This window comes from Siphateles boraxobius, unplaced genomic scaffold (assembly GCF_051911475.1).
Source record: "Siphateles boraxobius isolate OS27281-9 unplaced genomic scaffold, OSU_SipBor_1 25, whole genome shotgun sequence".
NCBI lineage: Eukaryota > Metazoa > Chordata > Actinopteri > Cypriniformes > Leuciscidae > Siphateles > Siphateles boraxobius.
In genome coordinates, this window is record NW_027508866.1 from 36,762,234 (window position 1) to 36,785,683 (window position 23,450).

At 37.4% G+C, this 23,450-nt stretch overlaps 1 protein-coding gene across 1 annotated transcript in view; it reads left to right on the forward strand.

Annotated features, from left to right (window-relative positions):
* Window positions 1–23,450, forward strand: part of pdlim5b (PDZ and LIM domain 5b) — a 110,955-nt gene that overhangs the window by 86,140 nt on the left and 1,365 nt on the right. The window contains 6 exon segments of the mRNA XM_077243805.1: window positions 3,133–3,275; window positions 9,563–9,749; window positions 15,325–15,356; window positions 15,359–15,492; window positions 19,085–19,205; window positions 21,871–21,986. Of these exon segments, the coding sequence (XP_077099920.1) occupies window positions 3,133–3,275; window positions 9,563–9,749; window positions 15,325–15,356; window positions 15,359–15,492; window positions 19,085–19,205; window positions 21,871–21,986 (733 nt within the window).

Sequence of the window (23,450 nt, forward strand, 5' to 3'; positions counted from 1 at the left end):
GTGAAAAGCACAGCTGCTTTATGCAGGCGGATCGACTGTTTTGAAACTCATGGTAGTTACACAGCCCATAGACCTCTTTATCATGAAAAAAGCCAGGATATTTCAGTTTTGACAATACGGGACCTTTAAGTCAATCACTAGTGCTTCTAGTGATGAGATGAACGTTTTAACACTTTGTGCTGTATTAAAGTGTCTCTTTTGATCTAAAAGACAGTAAAAAACAGTGAAATATTATTGCAATGTAAAATAACAGTTTTCTATGTGAATATATATATATATATAGTAAAGTGTAATTTATTCCTGTGATCAAAGCTGAATTTTCAGTCTTCAGTGTCACATGATCCTTCAGAAATCATTCAAATATGATGATTTGATGCTCGGGAAACATTTATGATTATTATCAGTGTTGGAAACAGTTCTGCTGCTTTATATCTGTGTGGAAATCGTCACATGCTTTCAGTCAGAAAGGCTACATTAAAATTATCAAAAGTGACACTAAAGAAATTTATAATGTTGCAAAAGATTCTATTTCAAATAAATGCTGTTCTTTTGAACTTTATATTCATCAAAGAATAGTATCCGTTTTAAAATAAAATGTATCCGTTTCCACAAAAATATGAAGCATTATAAAACATTAATATGATGTTTTTTGTTAATAAGCTGAGAGAGTGTGTGTATCTATTTGTTTATTAGACTAATATAGACTAGTAACAGAATGTGTTTTCGTCTTAAAAAGACTCCATGTGGTGATCAATAAAGATTTGAGGTTTAATTGGGCCGTATGCTGGCTCGCCATGGATGAAATTAATTTTGCAGTGAGTGTGTGTGAGTCGACGGTCCCCTGCAGTCGGTGTTTCACGCGTGTTTCCAGCGCGCACGCGTGTGTGTGTGTGTGATGCAGGATTGTGTGTTTGCATTGGATGCAACACCACAGAAAAGTAACAGATGGTATTTAGAGATGAACCATAATATACTGTATCATCTAAAAACATTGCAATGTCAAGTTCATAATTTTAGCATGTTACGGATCTGTGTGATTGTAGACGAGTGAAACACATTTTCATGACAATTAACCACATTTCTCCCTCAAACTATAATTGTTTTTGTAATTATTCTATTATTCTTAATAGTGAGTCTGATTAGACGCATTACTGTAATTCAATATAAAATTCTGTAATGCTTTTTATTTAAATCAGCATATATTATATTAAAGGCTGTGCAATAAGTGCTGTCATGATGTATAAATATTTTACAGTTTAATTATTTTTTGAGCAATTTACAGCAATGAGAATAATTTGCAAGATGTTTAATTGTCATGAAATTAATGTAACAGTACATTTTATTTTTCATCAAACTTACAAAGCATGAACATGAGGCACAAAACATTTGGGTTTACTTTATTTGTTCACAAGGAAAAATGTTTTATTCAGTGTAAATACTCTGCCGTTTAAAAGTTTGGAGTCAGTAAGAATTTATTTGTAAAGAAATTAAATCAATGAATGGTTTTATTTATCAAGGATGCATTAAATGGATCAAAAGTGACACTAAATACATTTATATGTTACAAAAACAATCTATTTCATATAAATGCTGTTCTTTCAAACTTTCAATTTTATCAAAGAATCAAAAAATTTCCAAAACTGTTTTCAACATTGATAACAATCATAAATGTTTCTTGAGCAGCAAATCATCATATTATACTGATTTCTAAAGGATCATGTGACACTGAAGACTGGAGTAATGATGCTGAAAATTCAGCTTTGATCACAAGAATAAAATATATTTAAAAAAAATTAAAATATTTTTTTTTACATTTTTTAATAATATTTTACAATATTACTGTTTTTATTTGTATTTTTAATCAAATAAATGCAGCCTTAGTGAGCAGAAGAGACTTTTTTTTAAAACATTAAAAAAACTTACTGATCCCAAACACACACACACACACACACACACACACACACACACACACACACACACATATATATATATATGTATGTGTATATAATTGATTCTTTTTTTAGGGTGACATGTGACCCGGTCCTGTTGTCGACAGGTTTTAAGTCACTGTGAAACAAGGGCTTTTCAGCAGCGGCCGTTGTTTTGTTGGCACTGGTTTTCTTCATTAACAAACCATCTGGGACCGCTGCGCCGACGGGCCGCTTGTATTTGATCAATCTGCTCATATTTGGAGGCAGAACAGCACTGAAGGGCTCGGGACTGGTGTGGAGATTCAGGCTCCGCCGGCTCTCACAGGGTCAGGTCGATGTGAGACTGTGTTTAGTAGTGAATCACTGATCCAGGTCTCTGTCTGAACATCCTCGATCCTGCGGTTTCACCACACGTTTGCATGAAAGTCAGCTTGTGCGTGACTGTAAACTGGACTTTAAAACTCATTCTTTAGATTTTTTAGTGTTCATCGGAGGGTTAAGACCTCCATGACTTTTGTCGCATTTGAACCAGGAATGCACACAAAAAAAAATTGAATGGATTCAAGGAGTTTTGTGGTTGAAATTTTAAAAAAGTATCCAATCTTTTCCTCCCGTGTCAATCTGACCCCCTTAGGAATGAATGTAATGTGAGGAATGCTTCAGTACACACAGAAAAACCTAAAAATGCTCAATTCAAACTAAAAATGCTAGAACTTTACCAAAAAAATATTTGATAATGTCTACATGTGTAACTGAATCCACACGGAAGAAAAACTGACTTTAGGACCCAGGGGAACAGCTCATTTACTCCAAATAGAGCTATGAAATATGTTTTTTATATATATATATTTTTTTTTTTTTTTCTCAAGATGTCAGCAAAGACACCCAACGTAAGATATTTTGAGCTGAATTTAAAGGTTTATGCATGAATTTGTGAGTTATTTTGACTTTAAGTTGAAATGATGTGAGGAATGTGCTTAAATGACTATTTATTGATTTATTTATTGATTTAATGTAGTAATTTAAAGGCAAATAAAATAAATATCCCCCAAAAATTTAATTAAAATATATAAAAAAATCTATCAAAATCAAATAAGCTTTGTAATTTTAGGGCTTCGGGTCATTTTGGCCCTCGAGGTAAGGATGATTCCTGATGGTAACAGGTTGGATGTTTAAGTGCTTGTTCTGTGTTTCTCTCCAGCGACGCCGTAGAGGAGGTTCAGTCCAGCTCTCATGCCACATCTTCAGTCAAAACTATGAGCAAAGGTCCCGCTGGAGCTCCTCGACAGGGCAACGGTGTCCCTCCACCCGCTGCCAAGAGCTGGCAGTCTGCGAACACCACAGGTGAGGCCTTCATCACATCTCGATATGCATCCGCTCCTTCAGCATAGATCTGGTTTATCTGTGTATGTTCCTTAAGGCGAGACACTACAGGTGAATAGGGTCGTTTTTTTAACTAGCAGATTTCACCATCAAACTTTGCCAGTTGATTTACCTACATTAAGATGAGAAAAAAATGTATTACAAGTTTTCTGTAATTTAATTAATTAAATATGCACTAATTTGCATATATTTTAAAAAACGAAATCTGAGTATTGGATAAAGCCAGGCTCAATTATTTTTTCATTGTGTTCACATATTAGATGGGAAAAAAATTACAGAGGGATTTATGGATATCTACTTTTGTTATCCTGTAAATCAGAATATACTGCCAATAGCCTTAAAAAAATGATTTTCGCCATGTTTTTTGGAATAAAATGTTATATAAATAAGGTTAGGAATAATATATTTACAAATCCCTCTGTAAATGTCTTCATAATATAACTAGGTACAAGACTGGAAAGTTTGGTGTATACAGGTTCCACTGAAGTGGAGATTTCGGACTTGGAGTATGAGAGAAAAGTCATTTTGAGAAAATGGGCTTTAAAGATTTAGCATCAGCCAATGAGATTGCACATTTAGAGTAAAATCCCCCCTTTTACTTTCACGATTGGTTGCTGATAAAAAGAAAATGACCATATTTGGATCCGGCAGTATTGTACACGAGAGAGAGAGCTTTCTAACGGTGTGTGTGATGACAGGGTGCAGATCGCGATCGCGGAGCAGAGGGGTGATTTATAACGACAACTTTTGATGAATTTATGAGCAATCTACAGACGCAAACAGACAAAGTGTAGTAAAATAAAGACCTAAATGTGTATTTCTGACTTTTTTTCACCACAAGTCTGAAAGAGGACATGTTATTGAAGACAAATATCCCAAAATCTCAAAATTGACCAGTGAAAAAAACACAATGTTTTTGCCTGCCGTGTCTCGCCTTAAACAAGCATTCTGGCAGCTTTACATGCGCTCATGTCTTCTCAAGGAAGACGGATATTAAGCAAAAGGTAAAAGCAGTCTACACAATAATATTTATTTTTTTATCATACATAGGCACAATTTATATGTATCACAATCTAAAGTTTCCTGCGAGTACTGTTACAATTAAGACGCCTATCTGAAGCCAAGCTATCGGCAAGAAGCCCCCGCAAAGTCCCATTGCTGGACAAACGACATGTGCTAAAAGGGTACAATTTGCCAAAGAACACATTGACTGGCCTAAAGAGAAATGGCGCAGTATTTTGTGGACTGATTAAAGCAAGATTGTTCTTTTGGGGTCTAGGGGCCGCACGACCCCCAAACACTGAATTCAAGCCACAGTACACTGAAGACATTGAAGCATGAGGGCACAGGCATCATTATATGGGGATGTTTCTCATACTATATGGTGTTGGGCCTATTTATCACATACAACACATCATGGATCAGTTTGAGTACATTGAAATACTTAAAGAGGTCATGTTGCCTTATGCCGAAGAGGAAATGCCCTTGAAATGAGTGTTTCAACAAGACAGCAACCCCAAACACACCAGTAAGCGAACAGCATCTTGGGTCCAGACCAACAAGATTAACATTATGGAGTGGCCAGCCCAAACCCCGTTCCTTAATCCAATAGAAAACTTGTGAAGTGACATCAAAAATGCTGTTTTTGATGCAGAAACTAAGAAATGCGGAGGAATTGTGGTATGTAGTGCAATTGTCCTGCTGGAACAGCTGTTCACAGGTGCCAGACGTTGGTCGTATCCGTGCAACACAGATGTGAAGCAGGAACTGGTTATACAACTACAGATTAGTTCAGTGATTCACAAGAAAGCTAAATCTTCAAGCTTTTTTCAGTTTATACAGTAAATGATTGACTTTGTATAGAAAAATGCAGACACTGCTATTTTTTTGAACCGCCTAATATTCCTATCTATAAAATAACAAATTTGACACATTTTTCAAGTTTTGATTTCAAATAGAATCTGCAGTGTTCCCAATGCATTTGCGTGTATTGAAATAAAAGTTATAAGGATTTCTAGCTTTACACTTTTTTAAACACAATGCTATTATTTTGAACAAAACTGTATATATCTAATGTTTTTTGTTTACAAAAACACTGACTATTATAAAATAATATTTTTTTGTATATTCTAATATATTATATTACATTCAGTGAAATTTTACTATTATTTATACACTATTATACGGTTTATTCATATTTTCAATTACTATATTTTTATATTTTAATTTAAAATGTTAGTTCAAGTGTTAGAAATTGTATGTGCTTTTGTCTTTTTTATTAGGTTTTAATAGCTTTATTTGTTTATTTTAGAAATTATTATTATAAATAGCTATTTAGATTCTAAAATAAATGTATAGGTTTAGTAAGTCTATTCTTTAAGTCTAAAAAAATGTTGTATTATACATTTGAAAAATTATACATATTACATGATCAATTTATATATATATAAATTATATATAAAATATATATATATATGGGTACTATGAAAGGCGCTTAAGTCCAAGTTATTGTTATTATTATTATTATTATTATTATTATATATAATGATTAAATAACCAATGATTACATTTAAAAAAATCTAAAGTGTTTTATAAAATGATATATATATTTCAGTTAGTTGCCATGTAATAAGTCTGATATTGTTATTTCATATTATCTTTGTTTCAATGACTGAATAAGATTTTTAATAGTTTTAGTTTTAATGAACTATAAAACACTCTTGAGGATGTTGTTCCCAGCCAAGCGTCAGCTCCTCATGTGTCCTGTAGATGGCAGACTGCACTGTTAGTTCTTAAAGCTTTGAGTTTATGGATTGTACAAAAGAGAGCTGTTTTATTCAGAAAGCATGAAGGATGTTACGCGCTCGCGATGATGACAGGTTCACAGTCACGTGTTCTTCACGTGTACGGGCTAAGCAGAGGTGTTGTTGGTTTTACTCGCGGGTCGGGAGGGTAAATGTTGACTCTGGGAATCAGGTGATCTTTATTGTCGGTATGTGGAGAGGAAGGCCTCATGTTTACCCATCATGCCCCTCTCTGAGTGCTGACAGGCGTTTCTGGCATGGCTGACGGGGAACACAGGTATCTCTGTGTAATATATGTATGTCTCATAGTCACACGGCCTGTAAGTAAACCTGCTGGAGCGCCTCACTCCACACACTGCAAAAAATGCTTTCCTTACTTAGGATTTTTGTCTCCTTTCCAGTCCAAATATCTACAAATTCTTAAATCAAGATGCATTTACTAAAGTAGTAAAATGCCATAATATGTTATGTCTTGTTTTCTGGAGTAATGAATCAAAAAGAGTTTTTGCTTTAAAAAAGCAAAATTATCTGCCAATGGGGTAAGAAAAATAATCGTAATTCAAACAGAAACAACATTATTTTTCTTACCCCATTGGCAGATAATTTTGCTTTATTACCCCAGAAACCAAGACATAATATCTTATGGCATTTTACTCGTCTAGTAAATGCTTCTTGATTTAAGATTTTATTTTAGATATTTGGACTGGAAACAAGACCAAAATACCAAGTAAGAAAAGCATTGTTTGCAGTGATGCACCGGATGACCTGCAGAGACGCCCGAGCGCTTCAGGATTAATAATGTTCTTCGGGATCTGTGGGTCAGTGGTCGGGTGGCAGAGGAATTCATCAGCAGAGGATCTCTTCAATTAAAGCTCATCGCAGCGATTGATTCCAGACGGACTCGCGATAAGAAGCACAGAGAGCAGAAGGACAACATATGGGCTTCATTTCTCTGAGAAACTGCGTCCTGATGTTTCTGCTCAAACTCAGAGCTCTCAGAATAACTGCTGGGGTTTATACATTTACATTTAATCATTTAGCAGACGCTTTTATCCAAAGCGACGTACGAGTGAGGAGAGCTATAGAAGCAGTTAAACTAACAATAGGACAACAATATGCAAGTGCTATGACCCCTCCCAGTTTAATTTAACGCAGTTTAAAAAAATAAAAATAGATATAGAATAGAAGAGAAGAGAAAATAATTTAGACCTTCACAACAATTGTTCTTTCTTTCTTTCTTTCTTTCTTTCTTTCTTTCTTTCTTTCTTTCTTTCTTTCTTTCTTTCTTTCTTTCTTTCTTTCTTTCTTTCTTTCTTTCTTTCTTTCTTTCTTTCTTTCTTTCTTTCTTTCTTTCTTTCTTTCTTTCTTTCTTTCTTTCTTTCTTTCTTTCTTTCTTTCTTTCTTTCTTTCTTTCTTTCTTTCTTTCTTTCTTTCTTTCTTTCTTTCTTTCTTTCTTTCTTTCTTTCTTTCTTTCTTTCTTTCTTTCTTTCTTTCTTTCTTTCTTTCTTTCTTTCTTTCTTTCTTTCTTTCTTTCTTTCTTTCTTTCTTTCTTTCTTTCTTTCTTTCTTTCTTTCTTTCTTTCTTTCTTTCTTTCTTTCTTTCTTTCTTTCTTTCTTTCTTTCTTTCTTTCTTTCTTTCTTTCTTTCTTTCTTTCTTTCTTTCTTTCTTTCTTTCTTTCTTTCTTTCTTTCTTTCTTTCTTTCTTTCTTTCTTTCTTTCTTTCTTTCTTTCTTTCTTTCTTTCTTTCTTTCTTTCTTTCTTTCGTAATTATGTATATAAAATAAAAATGTAAACTTTATATATATATATAAAATACAGTATTTTTATAATATTAATATATAGAAAATTGAATTAATCCAAAAAATATTTTATATATATAAATAAAATATATATATAAAAAAAATATATGTGTGTGTGTGAATAATTATATTTATTGTTTTTTTTTTCATTATATTCATTATAAACATATTTATTTTAAACATAAATTTACATTACAATAACATTATATTTTTTTAAATATTGGAGCCCATTTACAACTGTTTTTGTAAAGAGCACTAAGTAGTTGACCTCACAATCTGCTTCTACACGTTCCCACAGACACGTTAGACAAACGGATATAGTGAAGCGTCAGAAGCGTTTCCTCGTCCTCCGACAGACGCTCAGCTGAGAGGAAGAGCTCGTCTTCTCTCACTCCAGTCTCAGGATGTGGCGATTCTTCCATGAGACTTGCAGGATAAATCTGTGATGATTCAGTTGACCTCTGATCTATATATATTAGTGCTGGGCAATGATTAATCGCATCCAAAATAAAAGTTTGTGTTTACATAATATATGTAATTATTTTGTATATATTTGAAATATTTGCATGTATATACTGTATATGTATTTATACATCAATTATATTATATATAAATAACACAATTTGGACTATATATATGTAAAAACACAAACTGGACTATATATATGTAATAACACAAACTGGACTATATATATGTTAGTGCAATTTGCTTAGTTAAAAGTGAAGTCTGTAAGAATGACAACTAGTGGTGGAAAGGGGTACTGCAGTCCAAATTCAAAATATCGGAGATCGTGGTTTCTCTCGCCTCCTGCTCGTGAGACTCGACGCACACACGGGTTTCCAGTTTGAGGCACGCAACAGGAACGAGCGCAATGGACAATGAAAATTGGCAACATGCAATATCACAGATCAAAACAAAAACAAACATTCCAGCCTGGAAACGCACATTTCCAAGTAAAATAACTGGCTGTAGAAGTGTTTTTCAGAGAAACGAGTATGTGATCTTAGCATGTTTCCTCAATATACGCAAACATATTATGGTATTTTTATGCTTTAGATGTGTGGAAAAGTTACGTACAGCACCTTTAAGCATCATTATTAGGTTAGCCATATTAACACAACACTCTTCCTCCAGATGCCTGGGAGCGTTGAGCTTCAGCACAGATTCATTCACACGGATCTGTCGGCTCGTTTTTCCTCTGTTACGCGTAAATCAAGGGAGCACATGCTCTGTGACCCCCGGCTTTGATTCCAGCACCGTCTGAATGAGCCGCTCTGTGCCTCGCTGACCTTTGACCTCTGACCACTCAGAGAAGGGAAGGCTTGTCCTTCCACTCCCTGAAACGGCCGGTTATTTTGCCAGGTGTCTCCTCCAGTTCTGGGAATGTTGTTTCCCCCTACCCGTCCTGAGTAAATCGATCCATTGTTTTTGGTGTGGATGTCCCGTCCGCAGATGGTCCGACGAGAAGAGATAGAGTTCATATATCTTAACTAGAACTTTCCATCACCTTCGGTCACGCTACACGACCGCTCACAAAACGGGCCGATCTCATTACCCGTTTTGGTCTTGCGTAACACAGACGCTGTTGTGGGTGAAGTTCAGCGAGGGGTCGCACAGATTGAAATCTCTTTCTCTTTGATTATTAGGGCTTCCTAAAGCAGGTGCACCTGCGCCACAGACGGGACGGGTCAGCACGGGCCTCGTGAAGGGACCGGATCGACCCAAACCTCAAGCTCATCCCAGTGACCAGGACGATTCGCTGGTGCAGAGAGCTGAACACATCCCAGCGGGAACACGGACACCCATGTGTGCTCACTGCAACATGGTCATCAGGTCAGACACACACATGCACGTCTCCATCATGAGACTCGAAAAACAACACGGTGATGCTGAATGTGTCAGTCAGCATCATTACTCCAGTCTTCAGTGTCACATGATCCTGCAGAAATCAGTATAATATGATGATTTGATGCTCGAGAAATATTTTTGATTATTTTCAATGTTGAAAACAGTTTTTTTATTTCAGGATTCTTTGATGAATATAAAGTTCAAAAGAACACCACTTCTCCATCATGAGACTTTCACCACAGGGGGACTTTAGCTAATGCTATGTCTACATTAATCCGGATACATTTGAAAACGGCGTTTTCGTTTAAAAGCGCTCTCCGTCCACACTAGTGTTTTCAGGCGTTTCAGTGTGGATGAGAAACTTTTGGAAAACGCCTGATAACACTAAATTCCCCTTTACTGCGCATGCGTAAGCCCTCACTAAAGCTCTGAGATGATACAGACGGAAGAATAGATAATAAAGTTATCGCGCAATTCTTCTGACAGGATGATTTTATTTATCAGAATATCACAGAATTCACTGATCGTCCAGGTCTCTCTCTCTCCATTACATGTTTGGTGTAAAACGCAACCGCTCTCATGTTTCACCGCAGGACGGCAAATGTGTGTAAATTCTGTCATGTTTGCAGGACTGTGATATGAAGAGTGTGTGAAGTAACTTATTTTAGCAACTGTGTGAAAGTGAATCGCACATAACAGACACAATACTGGAATAAACATGAATATATCTATGGGTTCAACATGCGTCACATGACTAAACTTACATCATCGTTTTAAGTACCTCTGTTTCTCAGTCCACACTGCAACGAGAAAACAGCGTTTTCAAATTATCCACTTCGGAGAGCGTTTCCAAAAAGCTTAGTTTTCATTAATAAAAACGCTGTCTCAGTGTGACGGAAAGACGAAACGGAGAGAAAAAGATGCGTTTTCAAACGAAAACTTATCAGTGAGGATATGGCCTAAGATTAATAAATACTGTAACTAATGTATTGCTCATTATTAGTCCATGCATTAACATTTTTCCTGGCTCAAACCGAGGCGGAGCTGGTAAAATCCTGATCATGGCTGAAGAAAATACTTCTTACAAGCACATATTTGAGATTTTTTAACAATAAGGTAATTAGATTGTTATTTTTAGGACACTATCATATACAGTTTCTCCCCTTGGGCTCGTGCGCTAGAGATGTGCAGATCGGCTTTAACTTCTCCTGAAATAAATCATCCACCCGCTCAAACCTCAGATATTCTCTGATTTAGATATCTGCACTTGATCATCACATTACAATTATTCAAATTATCAGTGTTAATCATGATGATATGGCAACATATCACTCTGGAATAGGCTGCTTTTAAATGAACATTTATTTAAAATAAAAGTTCTTCTTTGGCAAAATTACATTTCTTTAATAGCCTAAACACAGGCTTTACTCACTTCAAACTTCAATTTCATTCATTACATCATTGTTGGAAAACACTCTTATCAGAATAATTCTGTTAAGCTTGTGTATATTTAGGGGTTCAAGCATGAAGTGCTGAAACCCTATTGTAATTTCTTTGTAACTTGACAGCTTTAACTAAAATAATAATAAAAATCCTAACAATCTCATGTAGGGTGTTTTATATAATGACAGGACAATTTTATATAATTTTATAACTTGGCCCGTCTGAGCCGCGGATTATCGGCAGTATCCGCGGATATAACGCGATCCGCGCATCACTATTGAGTGCTCAGAATATGGTAATAAATAAACCCTGCATTAACTAATGGTACTTTATTGTAAAGTGTTACCTGAATGTTTTTATTCCTCATAAAACAAATATAACACAGATTTTCTTCTCTAAGAATGTTTGATTTCCCGGTTTGTCTGTCCTGACACTGTCAAACAGCCGTTTTGAGAGAGTCGATGTGATCAGGGATCAGTTCAGGGTAACGTGAGGACGGCAGCGGGGATGCGGGTTACAAATCGGATGATGAGCTAGGAGGGAAAACAACAGACAGCGGCGATATCAAATGCAGAAAACAGAGACTTTAAGCTTGGATGTCACGGGCGTTTGGGCAGGAGTCTGGCAGTCTGTGTAACGGATCCCGACACTCGCCATCTCTGGGGTCGAGCTGAAGAGTCTGAGCTCCTGAACCACCATGAGCATCACTGTCACCACAAATCTGTCACGCCATTCTTTCTCTGCAAATCAACTTCACACCGACATGGAGACGCTGCTACTGTACAGGATTTTAAAAAGGACAGCTCAAAACACATCGGTTTTAAATGGCTTTTAATCAGTGAAAATTTTATTGGTAACAACACGTTAGAATAAGGTTCATTAGTTAACATTTTTTCTTGTGTTAAAGGTACATTATGTAAGAATTTTGTAATGAAATATCCAAAAATCACTTGCACAGTGTGATATATTTCCTGCAGTTGTGTACTTAGAATATTTCAAAAGTTCCCAAAGATTTTTCATTTCAGAGAAATTCCAATTTTAAATAATGGCTCGTCCATGTTCATTTGTCGCCTGTCAATGATGTAATATCCGCGTTATCCCTGGTTTCCGCTTGTACTGCCAGAGTAACCATGGCGACAGACGTGGTCAACCGTCTAGCGGCGTGCTCACGCTGTTGTTGTTTAGTTCAAACATTATGGACCATGGCAAGCAGACTTTGGGACAAAAGGAGAAATGAAACGAGGATCAATACCAGCGTGGCGTTTTCGAGATGCCGAGAGCTAGCGTCCGCGACTAACTTCGACTCGACAGAGATACTTTATTAGACAGGTGTACGTAAAACTAATCAATTTTATAAAGCTCAACATGATGAAATGTTAGAATATGATCAGTGTGGTATTCTAATGTTGATCTAGCTTACTGCTAGTCTCATAGACAAACTAACACATAGAATAACGTTATAACTTTCGACACACTGAAATGCAGTTTAGTGTGATAGACCAAGTGCAACAGCGCTGCGTTTCCTCACTAGCTTCACTCGTCTAATAAACTGACCTGTGTGAGTATTAATTCAGCACTTGCGGGTACGTTAGTTCGGTAGAATGAAATGTCCTCATTCCTTTATATCCGCGGGACTCGCGTGTGGCGCTGATATCTGTCTCTCATTAGCAATCGCGCCCTGCTTCATAAAACAATCATGTTAAAAACAACATTGCATTCACTTATCCATAAACATTATTAGATCCATCAGCATGACGATTCCGCGTCATCAACCTACGCCTTTGTTATTGTAAGAGGTTAGCGACTTCTAGCGGTGAAAAAAATTACATATTGTAGCTTTAACTAACATGTACTAACAATGATCAAAACATTTGTTACAGTATTTATTAATCTTTGTTAATGTTAGTTAACTAATGTTCACAAATACAACCTTTTATTTTGAGAATGTATTAGAAAATGTTTAAATTAATATTAACAAAGATTAATAAATGCTGAAGAAATATTGTTCATTCTTAGTTCATGTTAACTAAGCTAGTTAACTCGTGTTAACTAATGAACCTTATTGTAAAGTGTTACCATTTTATTATAAGTGTTGCCTATGTGATGCTTTTTTCTCTTTTGACATTGTAAAGCACATTGGTCAACTTCTGTTGTTTTAATTGTGCTCTATAAATAAAGTTGAGCTGCTCCACACCATGAATTATAACAGTTGATCTCACCAAAACATGTTTCTTAAGTCTCTTTCAAGGTTACAAAATTTAACAAATGTAACACTAGCGTTCAGAAGTTTGGGGTAAAGAAATGCATTAAATTGATCAGTAAAGACATTTAAATGTTACAAAGTATTCTATTTCAAATAAATGCTGTTCTTTTGAACTTTCCATTCATCAAAGAATCCTGAAAAATAAAAAGTGTTTTCAACACTGATAATAATCATATTCTTGAGCATCAAATCATCATATTATACTGATTTCTGAAGGATCATGTGACACTGAAGACTGGAGTAATGATGCTGAAAATTCAGCTTTGAATAAATTACACTTTACTATATATTCACATAGAAAACAGTTACTTTAGATTCTAATAATTTTAACTGTTTTTACTGCATTTTCATTAAATAAATGCAGCTTTTGTTGAGCATAACGTCTTACCGACCACAATTTTTTGAATGCTAGTTTACATTCAAGTCACATTAAGAATATAGATAAATAAATATCCAAACAGAAATATAAATAATCTTAAACAAATGTATTCTTGATCATTTTAAATTATTTTTTTAAAAAAATAAGTTCCCAGAGAAGCACCCCACACACGCACACACACAAAAAAACAATGTAACATATTCCACAAAGGACTTATCACGTGTGAAATTCAGAAAACTTATAAAGTATCAACATGATTCTTCAGTGTTTTGAGCTGATAAAATGGACCTGGAGTCTGAATATTATTTAGATGAGCTCGTCTGTGATTTTTAATGAAGGGTCTATTGTGTGAATAATATCAGAAAGTGCATTTCTGCAACATTCAGTTAACAGTTTTCACACACCACATGATGTTTCTGCTTTATTTCGAGCTGCTTTTAGGATTGTTACATAACATTTTGTTGACAATAAATAATCTCTTGCTTAAAGTCCCCCTGTAGTTAATAAGTGTATCCCATAAAACTCATCTTTTATCACCAAAATGACACATTTAAACGTTTTAACGAAAAAATCTTTTAAATATATAATTTTGGTGATCAAAGATGAGTTTTAAGGGATTAAAACTGACTACAGGGGGACTTTAACTAAAATACAACTGTTCATTGATCGTTAGTTCAGGTTCATTAAATAAAATTAACGGATACAACTTTTGAGGTTAATAATGTATCAGTAATTGTTGAAATTAACATGAATTAAGATTAATAAATGCTGTAGTAGGATTGTTTATTATTAGTTCATGTGAACTAATGTTAACATAGGAAACCTTATTATGAAGTTACAATTTTTTTTTTATAACTAGCGTTATAGTAGTCAATGAGATCGAGTTATAGTTTTGAATTATTTTTTCATTTTTTAATTTTCCTTTTTAATTTAGATTTAGTAGTTTTGTCATGTTTTTAATACAGTTTTTATTTCTGTATTCAGTTTAGTTATTTTGGTATAAGCAGTATTTATTTATTAGTGTAGTATTAAATTCCACTATAGTTTGTATTTTATTTATTTATTTATTTATTTATTTATTTATATGTTTATTGGTACCGTACAAAAAAAACATGATTCCAGTCGAAAACTGGAAAATATTTATTGCACATCAAGAGCTAATTTGCGTCTCGGGTCCATAGAAAGGCTTTTCTAAAAAAAAAAAAATATATATATATATATATATATATATATATATATATATACTAATCATAGAATACAACTAATACAGCATGTCATTTATACACATACAAATACATACCTAAATGACCTGTACCTATTTATCTTATTTTTATTTAATATTAATTTCAGTTAACGTTTCTTTTCTTCATTTCAAGTAACAGTGTAACTGTAATAGCCCTGTATGATTGACAGCTGGAGGAAGTGGAGCAGTTATTTGTGTAGTTGTTTGTTGAATAAGCGTCTGGTTTTTGCAGGGGTCCGTTCCTGGTGGCCATGGGCAAATCGTGGTCAGCTGCTCTCACTGCCACCGCTCGCTGGCAGACGTGGGGTTCGTGGAGGAGCGCGGGTCCGTTTACTGCGAGCGCTGTTACGAGCAGTTTCTGGCCCCGTCCTGCGCCCGCTGCCAGGAGAAGGTGCTCGGGGTGAGTCCGGGAACAGACACTGAGTTTGCAGTGTTCCTCAAGTCTACTATTGCTCATATTCCCAACTATATGTTTAAAAGTTCGAAGTGTGTGTGTGTGTCGTCCTACAGGTTTGTGAATGATTCCTCAAACTGTGTCTTGTTGGGCAGTAATTAGATCAAATCAGTGACACTACAGCTTAAATGCATTTCAGTGACTGTGATTGTAACTCCGCTGTAATAATCATTAAAATGTTTAGTATTACATTTTAAGATATATATATATATATATATATATATGTGTACGTATATAAATTATTTATATAATTGAGATTACTTTAAATTTTTTTTTCAATATGATATTCGAAATATTAGATTACATAGAAATATGTAAATTATATGAAACTTATATTTCAAATCACACACACACACTGTGAAACATATATGAAAAATATTTATATACTTATTTTAAATACATTTTATGTGTATATATAATATATATATTATTTATAAAACCTAAAATGTATATATAAAAACAACATTTTAAATAATTTTTATATATAATATATTATTTCAAATCACAAACATATAGGAAATATATATGTGTGTATGTGTGTTTAAAATGTATTAATTTATTAACCAAATATATATTTAAAGGGGTGGTAAAACGCATTTTTTCGAAGGCTTGATTGTGTTTGTGGGGTGCACTGTAACGTGTTCATTCTTCGTTTTTAAAAATTGCATTATTTTTCATATATTTTACCTTTATTCTACACTGCTCTGTCCCTCCTTGTAAAAACGGTCTGATGGTTTCCTGGTTCTATGAAGCCAGGCCCTCAAAACTACGCAATGGGCTCAGATTGGTTAGCTGGCCCAGTGTGTTGTGATTCGCTAACCGTCTAGTGCACGTTTTCCGGAAACGTCACACCTTGTACCTTTACCGGTAGCCTAGTTTGTGCTTCGGTGTATTATAAACAATGGTGTCAATAAAACCAATCGGACCCGGGGAAACGTTAGTGAAGATGATCGAGCAGAACCTGTTCAAGAACGGCTGTTAAACGACGTTTCAGAAAGGTTTGTTTTTTGTTGTTCTTTCATTACTTTTTTAGATAAGTTACGCTGTTATTTAATTGTACAAATTATTATAGAATTACAAAAAATAAGCTTCATAAACAAGAATTTAATATAATCGTTCTTACAAATTATAGTACAGTCCTCAAAGGGATTTTTTTGAGTAAAGACTGCGGATCTATAGTGATCGTTTCTGACTGTATGCCACCGTTACTTTTGTATTTTTAGAACGATTGTAGACAAATATCTGTCGACAGAACTATTAACGAATTACAAAACGAACACTAAACATCGGCTGCCAAGTCAAACACAGAACCATGTTTACCGTGCCTGTAGATAAACAAGCAAGTAGATAAACATAAAAGCTCTAATCAAAGAATAATTTACACTAATTCCAAGTTCGCTGTCGAGATTAAAAAAAAGTTTGTAACGTTAGGTGTTTGTCGGATAACGTTAAGTATGAGTGAGCATTTAACAAACCAGCAGAGCCAAACAGCGTTGTGATTTGTTTACTTCCTTGCTAACAATACAAACTATTACAGGAAAACACATCGACGAAAAATAAATCATACTTACAGGTTGTGGCCCGTAAACAACAGCTTCTGTTTTTAAAGTTGGAACTGCTCCATCTTTCAGGACAAGCCGATGTGCGAATCCTGCATTGAACTCGCCACGATTGTGGAAGCTTTCCTCTGTAACGTGCAGAGAGCGAGATTTGGGTCATAATTATGAGGGACCGAGTTAAAAAATAAATGTTAACCATTGATCCCTAACTCCCTCGTCCCTAAGAAGGCTGAACAAAGTGGACCTGCAACCGGGATGAAAATAACAGCAGCGTTTCGACGGCATTGCGACAACTCATCTTCAAAACAGCAATATAAAATGGCCTCGCCCCGCTTTAGTATTCTCTACGGAGGAGGGGTTTATGTAAATAATGGGATATGCTGACGTCAGCAAACCCGAAGGGATGTCGTGTAGTCCAAAACCGGCTGTTTGCTGTAGTCCTTAGAAATTGAATTTTTTAAAAGCAAATATCTTCCTTTGCTTTGAACTTTGAGCGCTGTAACTTTGCAGATGTTGTTTATGCTCAAACAGCAACATCACACACTAGCTAAAGTTAGAAAAGTGAAATCATGTTTTACCACCCCTTTAACAAAAATTTGTTATAAATATATGAAGCTGTTAACAGTTCATCATAGTTCTTTTTATTTAAATTTAAAAAAATCTATATTTGCAAAATACAATAGGGTTTATCGCAACCTGCTCACTGTTACAGGTAAATAGTGCCTGTAAATAGTTTCAGTGTAGTTTTGCTTCAGTTTGTTAGTAGCCGGTTCATCTCAAGTGACGTTCTTAACTAGTTTGAGATTTGCTACATCGTCCGTCCACTTCTCCTCTCCTCGTTCTGTCTATTCTGGCCTCTGTAATTGTTTCCCTTTAAAGCCTCATTCCTTCATCATTCCCAGCCTCCCCTCCTCTGCTCTCTCTGAGAGTGCGGGACCATGGGAATGAGCTTTAATCGGGATCATAAGGTCTGGTTAAGCTGGCACCGGCCGCTCAGATGTGTGACAATTAGCACTGGCTGTGTCGCATTGGCCTTAGTGGGCTTCAGAACCGCTTCACTCGCTTAATGAGCGAATGACAGAAAACCTGTGCTTTTTTTTTGGTCCTTTTTAACTATACTTGGGCAGGGTTTCTCAAACGTGGGGTTTGTTTAAAAGCTAAATTGAATGTAAAATTAAAAGTAAATAAATTGGACTGCACAATTAAACTAAATAAATCATGATAGCTTAGTGTGATTATCAAATATAGTCTGTTTGAGAGTAAAGCGCAGCACTGTGTTCATTTACACACGAGCAGCTGATGATCCAGTGGTTTCAGCGTCTCTGTTCACAGTAAATGCTGTGAACTTTATCTCTGCATGTTCTGCCAGTTTAACATGCATTTAATAGCTAAATGTGCTAGGTTCACTTCATTTATACATTCAAATAATCTCCAGCATTTCAGCAGTATTCCTTCAAAATAAAACCTTGAGGATTTGAAACGTTAAAAGCTGGAGGGTTTGAATTATTATTTTTTTTACAAAATAAATTTCTATTAATATATTTTATATCAATTATTTAATTCTTAAATATATTATTAATTATTATAAAATATTATAAAAAAGTGCGTGTATATGCTAAAATTAAAACATTTAATTCAAAATGTAAAACTTTAAAAAAATGTGTATATATATATATATATATATATATATATATATATATATATATATATATATATATAAAATGTAATTGCTTATAAAAACTAACTAAGACAGATTAAATATTTTATTTGTTTATCTGCATATTATGTGACCATTAAGAGACATCAGAGAACTGTAAAAATGTAAATGTGTTGTTTAAATCTCAGTAATAATTTTGTCTTAACTGGTTTGGCTGACAAAGTCTGTGATTTGCTCAGATAAGTAGCTGACGTGTTCTTAGTCGTAGCAGCGAGTCCTTGTTTCACAGAGAGTTTAATTTGCTGTTTTGATCTGCTAACAGGAAGTCATAAATGCCCTGAAGCAGACCTGGCATGTGCAGTGCTTTCTGTGCGCCTCCTGCCAGCAGCCGATCCGCAACAACACCTTCCACCTGGAGGACGGGCAGCCGTACTGTGAGACGGGTGAGCGTTACCCATACACCCCACCGTTACCCATACCCATACACCCCACTGTTACCCATACACCCCACTGTTACCCATACACCCCACCGTTACCCATAAACCCCACCGTTACCCATAAACCCCACCGTTACCCATGCACTCCATGTTACCCACACACCCCGCCGTTACCCATAAACCCCATCGTTACCCATAAACCCCACCGTTACCCATGCACTCCATGTTACCCATGCACTCCATGTTACCCACACACCCACACACCCCGCCGTTACCCACACACCCCACCGTTACCCATAAACCCCACCGTTACCCATGCACTCCATGTTACCCACACACCCCGCCGTTACCACACACCCCGCCGTTACCCATACACCCCGCTGTTACCCACAAACCCCACCGTTACCCATACACTCCAACGTTACCCATACACTCCACCGTTACCCATACACCCCACGTTACCCATACACCCCACCGTTACCCACACACCCCGCCGTTACCCACACACCCCGCCGTTACCCACACACCCCGCCGTTACCCACACACCCCACGTTACCATACACCCCACCGTTACCCACACACCCCACCGTTACCCACACACCCCACCGTTACCCATAAACCCCACCGTTACCCATACACCCCACCGTTACCCATACACCCCACCGTTACCCATAAACCCCACCGTTACCCATACACCCCAACGTTACCCATAAACCCCTCCACCCCACTGTTACCCATAAACCCCACCGTTACCCATGCACTCCACCGTTACCCATACACCCCGCCTTTACCCACACCCCCGCCGTTACCCATAAACCCTGCCGTTACCCATAAACCCTGCCGTTACCCATACACCCCACCGTTACCCATAAACCCCACCGTTACCCATGCACTCCATGTTACCCACACACCCCGCCGTTACCCATACACCCCACCGTTACCCATAAACCCCACCGTTACCCATGCACTCCATGTTACCCACACACCCCGCCGTTACCACACACCCCGCTGTTACCCATACACCCCGCTGTTACCCACAAACCCCACCGTTACCCATACACTCCAACGATACCCATACACTCCACCGTTACCCATACACCTCACGTTACCCATACACCCCACGTTACCCATAAACCCCACCGTTACACCCATACACCCCACCGTTACCCATACACCCCACCGTTACCCATACGTTACCCATACCCCCCACCGTTACCCATACACCCCACCGTTACCCACACACCCCACCGTTACCCACACACCCCGCCGTTACCCACACACCCCGCCGTTACCCACACACCCCGCTGTTACCCACACACCCCGCTGTTACCCACACACCCCGCCGTTACCCACACACCCCGCCGTTACCCACACACCCCACCGTTACCCACACACCCCGCCGTTACCCATAAACCCCTCCACCCCACTGTTACCCATAAACCCCACTGTTACCCATAAACCCCACCGTACCCCACTGTTACCCATAAACCCCACCGTTACCCATGCACTCCACCGTTACCCATACACCCCGCCTTTACCCACACCCCCGCCTTTACCCATAAACCCTGCCGTTACCCATAAACCCTGCCGTTACCCATAAACCCCACCGTTACCCATACACTCCACCGTTACCCATACACCCCACCGTTACCCATAAACCCCACCGTTACCTACACACCACACCGTTACCCACACACCCCACCAATACCCACAAACCCCACCGTTACCCATACACCCCACCGTTACCCATACACCCCGCCTTTACTCACACCCCCGCCGTTACCCATACACTCAACCGTTACCCGTACACCCCACCGTTACCCATTAACCCCACCGTTACCTACACACCACACCGTTACCCACACACCACACCGTTACCCACACAACACACCAATACCCACAAACCCCACCGTTACCCACAAACCCCACCGCTACCCACAAACCCCACCGTTACCCATACACCCCACCGTTACCCATACACCCCACCGTTACCCATACACCCCTCTGTTACCCATACACCCCTCTGTTACCCATACACCCCTCTGTTACCCATACACCCCACCGTTACCCATAAACCCCACCGTTACCCATAAACCCCACCGTTACCCATAAACCCCTCCACCCCACCGTTACCCATAAATCCCACCGTTACCCATACACCCCACTGTTACCCATACACCACGCCATTACCCATACACCTTTCCACCCCACCTTTACCCATAAACCCCTCTGTTACCCATAAACCCTCCCCCTCCATTACCCATAAACCCCTCTGTTACCATAAATCAGAGTTATATTAAAACATTTCCTGACTCTTCCAAGCTTTATTATAGTTTTTTTTGTGTATCTGTTTAACTCCACCTATTTATTTTGTTTAGGTACATAAGGTTGTTTTGAGTATGTATTATGTTTGAGGGTTTTGTTCTACAGTATCCTGCCTTGTCAAACTCTAAATAAAACTAAACTAAATTTCTTCATCGATGTAATGTTTAATGTATTAAATGTAAAAATGACTGAAGTATGTTAAAAAGCAAAAACTGAAAATGTGTACTTGTGCTTTACTGATATCGTATGTGCTTGATGTGTGTCCTGTAGACACTAGCTGATCCATCAGTGAACATTCATCAGTGAACAGCTTGATTGATTTTGTTCTGTTTTCTGATGGCTTTAGATTACTACACCCTCTTCGGCACCGGCTGTCACGGATGTGACTTTCCCATCGAAGCGGGTGACAAGTTCCTGGATGCGCTGGGGTTCACCTGGCACGACACCTGCTTCGTGTGTGTGGTACGTGTGTGTGTGCGGAAACACCAGGAATACACACTTCTAAAGCAGGGTTTGAAATTAACTTTTTCACTCACCAGCCAATTTGGCTACTAAATTAAGTTACTGGCCATTCAGAACTTCTACTAGCCAAAAAATAAACCAGATTAACTACATCACTGCTTATATATATATATATATATATATATATAAAAATGGGCAAAGCGGGGCACAACCTAATGCTTTTTGACTTTCTCAGTTTGTGTAAATCTACTTAAAATAGCTTGAATGTAACTGCAAAAAAAATAACCTACAAAAAAAAAAAACAATGTTACATTTTCCACAATGGACTTGTTATCAAGTATGAAGTTCAGAAAACTTAGTATCAAGTATCAACATGATTCTTCAGTGTTTTGAGCTGATAAAAAGGACCTGGAGTCTGAATATTATTTAGATGAGCTCATCTGTGATTAAATGAAGGGTCTATTGTGTGAATAATATCAGAAAGTGCATTTCTGCAACATTCAGTTAACAGTTTTCACACACCACATGATGTTTCTGCTTTATTTCGAGCTGCTTTTGGGATTGTTTTACATCAAATTTGTTGACCGTAAATTACAATAAATTATTTCTTACTTTAAGTCCCCCTGTAGTCAATCATTGTATCCCTTAAATCTCATCTTTGATCACCAAAATTACACATTTAAATGTTTTTTTCTTTGAAAAAACAGTCTTCATGCCTTAAAAAAATCTTGAACGTAACTCGACACCCTCGCCTCATTTAGTATACGCCGTTCTATGAATATGCAAATGAGCCCCCGCCTCCACTCACTCACTCAGAGATCCACTCGTTGACGATCACACGTTGATCTGATTGGTTACAAGGTAGTTTGTGACGTCAGAAACACCAGCGATTTCAAACCGTGTTTTTGAGACTGTCTTTGGTTCACTGCAGTTTTAAGGAGAAAATGATGTTGACTTAAGAATTTCTCTCTCTCTCTCTCTGTCTCTCTCTCTCTCTCTGTCTCTCTCTCTCTCTCTCTCTCTCTGTCTCTCTCTCTCTCTCTCTCTCTGTCTCTCTGTCTCTTCTCTCTCTCTCTCTCTGTCTCTCTCTCTCTGTCTCTCTCTCTCTGTCTCTCTGTCTCTCTCTCTCTCTCTCTCTCTCTCTCTCTGTCTCTCTCTCTGTCTCTCTCTCTCTCTCTCTCTCTCTCTCTGTCTCTCTCTGTCTCTCTGTCTCTCTCTCTGTCTCTCTCTCTATCTGTCTCCTCTCTGTCTCTCTCTCTCTCTGTCTCTCTGTCTCTCTCTCTCTCTCTGTCCCCCTCTCTCTCTCTCTCTCTCTCTCTCTCTCTCTCTCTCTCTCTCTCCCCCTCTCTCTCTCTCTCTCTCTCTCTCTCTCTCTCTCTCTCTCTCTCTCTCTCTCTCTCTCCCCTCTCTCTCTCTCTCTGTCTCTCTGTCTCTCTCTCTCTCTCTCTCTCTCTCTCTCCCCCT